General features: G+C 39.1%; 1 protein-coding gene across 1 annotated transcript; it reads right to left on the reverse strand.

The window, feature by feature from the left end:
• Positions 1 to 96: 96 nt before the first annotated feature.
• LOC140933656 (major facilitator superfamily domain-containing protein 6-like) lies at positions 97 to 4501 on the reverse strand. Its single transcript, XM_073383258.1, has 2 exons — positions 2675 to 4501; positions 97 to 1097 (listed from the first exon to the last, which is right to left on the reverse strand). Exons 1-2 carry the CDS (start codon positions 4356 to 4358, stop codon positions 766 to 768), a joined length of 2016 nt encoding a protein of 671 aa, XP_073239359.1. The 5' UTR covers positions 4359 to 4501; the 3' UTR covers positions 97 to 765.
• Positions 4502 to 7331: the final 2830 nt, after the last annotated feature.

Here is a 7331-nt window from a genome sequence, read left to right on the forward strand (position 1 = left end):
ATTTGGGATGCCAAAAACAACCATCGGAATTAAGGGATAGCACGAAATTTCGGGTCGGGATTACGGGATTGAAGAACCCTACAGGGGACCCTCTGCAAAGGTAAATGGAATTTTTATTTTTTGTTAACTGACCTTCGCTTGTTGTGCTATCTGTATAACTTTAAACGTCATTTTTATTTTATGGAAAAAGATATTTTACTTTATGTTGTCCATATTCCCTGCTGGGAACCTCAAAATAAATACTTGTATATTAGGCGCTTTTTATCCAATACTGATGTCCTTTATAGCGGTACGGTAATTGTAATTTGCAAGACATGAAGGATATTCACCATTATGTAGACTTAAGTTCTTTGATAATCATATTCTGGCCACTACAAACTTAGAAATATAAAAATAAAAATTATTAATGACTTAGACAGACTTCCCACACCCTTTTATACGGAAAATGAATTTCAATATTATTGTTAACAACGAAACAACATAAGTCCAATTTGTTTGTTCGTCCTTATTTGCATGTGAAGTTGTTCACTCTATAAGTGGTGAGAGGCAAATTGCAGCAAACTGGCTACTCTATGAATGAAACTAAAAGCTATAAAATCGCCAGCCTTCACGTTTGAAGTGTGAAACTGGGCCATTAGAACTACATGTCTTCTAGAATCTCTTTTTCTAACTAAAAATGACTCAACAAAACAACTGAATAAACTTTGACACATTTGGTTTGATGTTATAGATCATACTTGTATGCTATTGGTTATACAGCAAAGTTTATCTTGCGTAGAGAAGGCATGGCACAAGAGGAGCGGCCGCTGCCCCGATGAAATCGCTTTCCCTCTCCTTCTTCTTGGGCTGTTTTATGATCGTCTCTCCGCGTTGAACCCGAAGTCTGTGTTCTTGTTCTTCTTCTAAAAATTTCATTTTGTTGTGGATATCAATTCCTAAGTGAAACATGCAAAGCAAGAAACAGATTCCTGCGGATATAAGGAAAAGCGTTGGGGCCCCCACAACACCGATAATAACGCCGCTGATCCCTGGGCCCAGTGCCATTCCAAGCCCCCAGTAGCTACCGTGCAAAATACTTTGAACCATATGTGAGGCCTCTATAGGGTTAAGACAAAACAACAAACGTTAGGAAAAAGGAGGTAGAAACACGTTTCAGTAAATATTCACTTTCGTATTTAAAATCAAAACTTAATAGGCAGAGTCCTAAACAGTTATTCTTCTCGCTGGAATCTGTGAATACCGGTAAATTCACTTCAGAAGCAGGCTAACATCGTAAACAAGCTTCTTCGAAGGTTTTGTTCAGCGGTCGTGGCGAACTGGAAACCTAACTATCTGGGAGATGGGAAATGGAAGGAAGACAAACCGGAATTGTTGATTTGTTGAAGCTTCTTTCCATAGTATATATAAACCCAAAGTCACTTCGCATTTACGTCTTCTGTCCCTTTTTCCAGCTCTGTTTTACAAACCTTTCTCACGGAGTTTCAAGTTTGTGATACTGTTAAACCTCTTTACAATGGCCACTTGGGGACAGAAGAAAATGGCTATTGTAGAGAGATAGCCGTTGTAAAGAAGTCGAAACAAGAGTGAATGTATGGACTATCCGCCTCCAAAAAATGGCCGTTGTAGAGAGGTGACTGTAGTGTCTGGTCTCAAGGGACTTAATGTAGGATAATTAGATGCGAAATGAGCAAAACTCGAAGCAAACGGGGACTTGATTTGCATCATTTGGACTAGTAGGAGGACTATTAACGGAACTAAGGGACGGACCATTAGAAAAGTCATGGGGGGAGGGGAATTTTCGAGCAGTAGGAATTTTTTTTCGTTATCAAATTCCTTGTATGAATTTTTTTTAGGCCATAGCATGAATATTTTTTAGGATTAATTGGCGTGCATGAATTTTTTTTCATTAAATTTTCCCTTGCGCGAATATTATTTTTGTATTTCGCAACATACCCCCCCCCCCCCCCACATACCATAAGTTTTCTAATGGTCCGTCCCTAAGGGCGCATAATGTAACCGTTTATTGAGCTCGATTCGCGACTTTACAGTGGCCGTTAGTGAAGGTTCCATTGTGTCTTTCAGAATTTTTTTTAGAACTTTAACAGGATAGATGTTATACTGAACTGAGGTTCGCTATAAGCGAAACACAAATACAGATTACTCTTTACTTGAATTATATTACAAAAGCGTATTCTCTTCAATTACAATACAGGCTATCAATTTCGTCAACTTTTGAAGACCAGAAAGATAATAAACTCATGGCGTGTCTTTAAGTTAAACAAAACCCAAGAGGCTCAATTCTCCTCAAAAAAGGAAATAAGCTCAAATCGAACAAGACACCAGGTATCGTCGTGAAAATTATACGGTATTACTGAGTGAAAGACAAAATTGCTTATTTTCGCTGGCAGAATACTACTACTTTGGATTCTGATTGTTTCTGCATTGTACGAAACACATCAAAGTTGTCAAAAATTTTGAAAAGATACAGTAGAACGATATCACAAACTTGGTGGAGTGGAGAAGGTAGAGCGAACTTCGTTGTAATCTGGGTGCGCAGAATTTGTTCAAAATATCAAGACATTTTGCATTGTTGATCATTGCCCTAATTCTCGTCATCTTCAGGTTTGATTAAAGTAGTGATATAATATAGAGAATTCAGATCTTGATCACTGACCTGGAGGTGCATTCACGTAAACAGCAGCGATCGACCACACCCCTCCGTATGTGATGCCTTGAACCATTTCCATTGGTGTCACTAGCCAAGGATCCCTCAGGTAGGAATACATGAGGTATCTAGCGGTGTAACAGGCGAAGGCTAAACAGATCATTCCCTGTTGACCAATGGCTTCCACCACGTACCCAGACACAAAATACATCATCACTTCAGCCAGGCAATAGATCAACAAAATGATACTGAATAGGACCGGAGTTCCCCCGAGATCCTGGAGATACCAAAACAGAAATGCATAGTGGAGACTGTGAAAGAAGCCAAACGCAAATAACGTGACAAGGAACACGCCGTTTTTGAAGTTCTTGAACAACTTCATCGCGTCCAGGAATTCGTAGCCATTACTCGCCTCACTATCAGGTCGGTCAAACTTGACGAAAAGAGATACCAGAACCGTAGCGCCAATGGCGATCTCGAACAAATAGAAACACGGTATATAGTCAATTGTGTCTGTGAAGAGACAGTCAGTGTTTAAAGACACCCACACAGCAACAAGAATGGCGGCGAGACTCAGACCAAGTGAACCAAACAATCGTTGTTTTCCATACTCGCTTTTTGTTTCAACCAGAGATTGAACAATGGCAATGTCCGCTAGCATGGGAGTTGGCGTTGTAATTATTTCTGTCAAAATCACAATTAAGATCAGACATCGAAAAATCCAAGTGTTAAACTTTATTCGGAAGTCGTCATATTCCTTGGGGCTTGGGATCAAAGAGCCCATTTTTTCATACACCTTTATGACATCATCTTTCTTCCTCTCAACTATTCCACTTGTCGCGGTATCTGCCTTAATTTCTCGTTCGACTTCGTGGTCATTTTCCTGCGAATCGGCGTCTGTAACTCCGTCTTTGTTTTTCCCTTCTTTAAGAGAGCGAGAATAGGTTTCACTTGGCTCATTAAGTCTACCTGTTTTTCCTTTCAAATTTGCATATATTCCTTTGTTCTTTGTGGGCTCATTCAACAGTAAAGTTGGCGCCCTTGCAAAATTATTTATTAAATTTGTTGATTGAGCATTGTCTAAGAGATATCCCTGGTCTCTCTCTTTCCGGTTTAAGGGACGATAATTTCTAGGATCCCATTTTTGTAAAGATTCCGAAGGGTGCGAGTCTTGAAGAAGTGACCTTGTTGTAATGTTGTTTACGGATACGACGCTTGAATTTGAAATTGAGATATTTGGACTTGAAGTCGTGGAGTGGAGTGATTGATACCCATAGCATGGCAAATTTGTTGGGTAAACTAATGACTGTCCGAAATAACCAATAGTCCATCCTAGAATCGAAATAAAATACACCACTTTCGGTCTGCTAAACCTGTCTGTTACCATTTTCCACAAAGGCAGGCAGACGAGCTTTACAGCAGGTCTCAAAGCAAGCAAAAGACCAATTTGTCCGGGAGTTAGCCATAACTGCTTGTAGAACAGGCTAAAGAATGGAAACAGGGACCCCAAGGCTGTGTAGAAGAAGAAATAGAAAGCCTTTGACACGAAGAAACTCTTGTCTACTTGGCGAAGCTTCTGAATGGCTTTCCGCCATTTCGATTGTTGTGAGGCATCGTCTCCTTCGCCGTCCACATTTTCGCCGTTTTCGATGGGGGAGTCTGATCCTATTGGTTCGTATGAACTAGGAATCATTGTCTCCACAAGCCATGGCCAATTTTAGCCGATAATATTTGGAAACCCGCAAGTCATATTAGTAAACTGGATACAAATAGTCTCTCCACATAGGCTATAATGTCATTTATATGCGTGAATAAAGTTGTAATTCATCGCCCATCGTAACATAATATGGTAATAGCATTCAGAGGGCAGTCAACCGCAAAGATAATGCGCTTTGTATAGATTTTGCATAAATTATGTCTCTAGTACGCTCTACTTTGATCACGTATTTTTTTATCACAGCCTAAATTTGTGTGATTCGTTAACACAGAGACTTGAAGTCTTACTCAGATTTTATTTCATTTTCCAGACCCTTGGGATAAGCCCCATTTTCTGGGAAATTAAAATATTCTATTTACATCAAAAATATAAATACTGACAGTTTCTTCATAATGTAATTATATAAACAGATAAAACGCATACGTTTTAAACAACTCTCGACTTTAAAACTGATCTTTCATGCGCGCGTTTCTAGCAGTTTTTGATAGGATATCTCTTCTCTTTTAGTGTCTGGGAGATTTTAGCTTGCGCCGAAACTCTTTGAACTGCGCACATGACGCTACTTTTGCTTAAGCTGAGTACTGGATCATGGAGAGAATCAAAAGAAAAAAGGAGCGAGAAGTTTTATCGTCTCATTTTATAGAAGAGTATTTATCAATCACCAAGGGCCTAATTACATGGAGGTGGGGGACCTCAGGTTGGTGAGGTAACTCGCTTAGGTGGGGCATGAACCCTCCAAGCAAAGTGGAGAGCTTGGATAAGCAAGTTAATTATTTTTTTATTCAGGTTTTTTTTATTTTTATTTTTATGTGACAGGTTATTGCACTCAGGAAGCAGGCTGGTACACATAAATCAATGCCAAAGAGAAACACGAAATGGAATTTTGCTTTGTCTTTTAAAATAGTGTGCGTAGTTTATTTTATTATTGGTTGTTGATTTAGCAAAGCATGCGCCAAAATCTGTTTTCTAATAAGGCTGCTCCCGGCTATTATTTTCAGCCAGAATTAACTAACACTGTGTTGTTCTATTATACAAGATTATTTTCTTCTTCACCAAGTATCAGTAACAGCTTTTATACTTAGAATCTCCCAGATCCATTGGAGTGGAATGTGTAAAGCACCTTAGGGCATTTTTCATAATGCATAAGCTGACAAACAGCAAATGCAAATAATTAGACTGCCTTAAAGTGGTAGATTTTCGAAAATGTTCTGCTTCTTGGTTAAAAATGAGCCGCTAAATGTATACACGTGTGTATATGGTTTATAGTATATTATGCGAGAGGGCTTTATCAATCTTTTTCATCGAATCGCATTGGATATCCTCGTATTAAAAGTATGTACGGCATGATATGAACTACAAAAGAGCGAAGCCACAAAGTGGGATCTGCGCTTAGAGGCCCTTGGCACAAAGGCTAATAAATGAATACGTAGCGGATTAAGTAGAGAGTGAGAAGCTGGGAAAAAACTAGTAATTCTTAGGCAGTTAAGCCAGATGTACAAAAGTAGTATCACGATAGAGGGAAGCAAAAACGGCAGTGGTGGTTTGTTAAAGAGAAAGTTTGCTCAAGCGTAAAATTTCAAAGAAAAACAAGAACGTCGTAAAATCAAGCTCAGAAACAATTTACTCCGTTCTTTTTAATCACTTCATCTCTCCCTGAAAAATATACTATCCCTACAAGTCCTGCAATAAATGCTCACCTTAAAAGAGAAATTCAACCAGGGTTTTGGAAAGATGGATACCAAGATTTCGATTCGCATCAAATAATAGCGAGACCTTAACTACAGTGACTCCCTATAACTCGAACCTTCAAAGGAAATCGGAAAAAGTTCGAGTTATCGGGAGCACGAAGAAGGATAGCCGAGAGTAAGGCAAAAAACAGTTTTTACTGCACAGTCAACATTTTAACCACATTTAATTGTAGAAATGACAAGTGAAAATTACAAGATACTTCTACATTATAAATCAGAACGTAAAGTAACAAATTTAAAACATAGCCTAAATAGAGCATGCGTTTTACTGTTATGAGAAGTAAAGCTGCTTCACGTTAGCCTGTGACAATCAACATCAGCCTCCACTAGTAAACTATACTCGTACAACACCTTAATAGGAAATCCAAAATTTAATGTTTCGGACGCTAGTAGACGGCTGTTTTCCCGACTTTTTAAGGGCTCAAAACTTAATTCGAGTTATCGAGAATAAAATTATATAGAACACGACCTGAGGAGAAACGAAAAACTTGTTCGAGCTAGCGGGAATTCGAGTTGCCGAGGGTAAAATTACAGTGAATGTATGACAGAAATCCAGGGGAAATCCATTTTGGTTCGAGTTAGCGCGAGGTTCGAGTTAGCGAGCGTTCGAGTTATCGGGAGTCGACTGTATGCATCAGTCAATTCCAGCTGCGCCCAGAGCGCCCCCCCCCCCCCCTGGTTGACCCCCGGAAATTAGCATTTATTTTGCCTTAGATGACAAATTCCTGGGGATGGGGACTCTTGAGCTGTCGAATTCCTCGGGGTGGGGACGAAAAACGAGGGCAAATGCCCCGTCCTCCGTCAACACTGCAACATTTTTCATTGATCGCACAGTCGAATAGTGCCGTTTTAAGCATTTAAATGTGCAATTTTTTTGTTCAATTAACGTCTTCCTTTGTAATAACCCTTTGATTCTAATTAAGACCACGCCGCAACGACTTGCACCAGTTTATCATTTTAGTATTGACTGACATTAAAATTAATAGAGTGCTGTAAAGTTGTATCAGTTATGAATAGTTTTATAAATATGAAAGGATGTTTTTCAAATAATATCAACAGAAATTTGATTCAATAACCAAAAAACGTTCATTCACGTCGATAGCTCCCGATTTCGCTTTGTAATTCTGGCTTGATAAGCAATGAAGAAATGCATGCATAAAATCAAGAACATGCCTTTACAACCCTCTTCACTGTTTTTTCC

The sequence above is a fragment of the Porites lutea genome, chromosome 4, assembly GCF_958299795.1.
Source record: "Porites lutea chromosome 4, jaPorLute2.1, whole genome shotgun sequence".
NCBI classification, from domain to species: Eukaryota; Metazoa; Cnidaria; class Anthozoa; order Scleractinia; family Poritidae; genus Porites; species Porites lutea.

Excerpts from the sequence above, each read along its gene's own strand:
- LOC140933656 (XM_073383258.1), bottom strand. The coding sequence starts at position 4,358 with ATGATTCCTAGTTCATACGAACCAATAGGATCAGACTCCCCCATCGAA. Across the intron at positions 1,098-2,674 it reads TTACGTGAATGCACCTCCAG|AGGCCTCACATATGGTTCAA; the intron begins GTCAGTGATCAA and ends TTAACCCTATAG.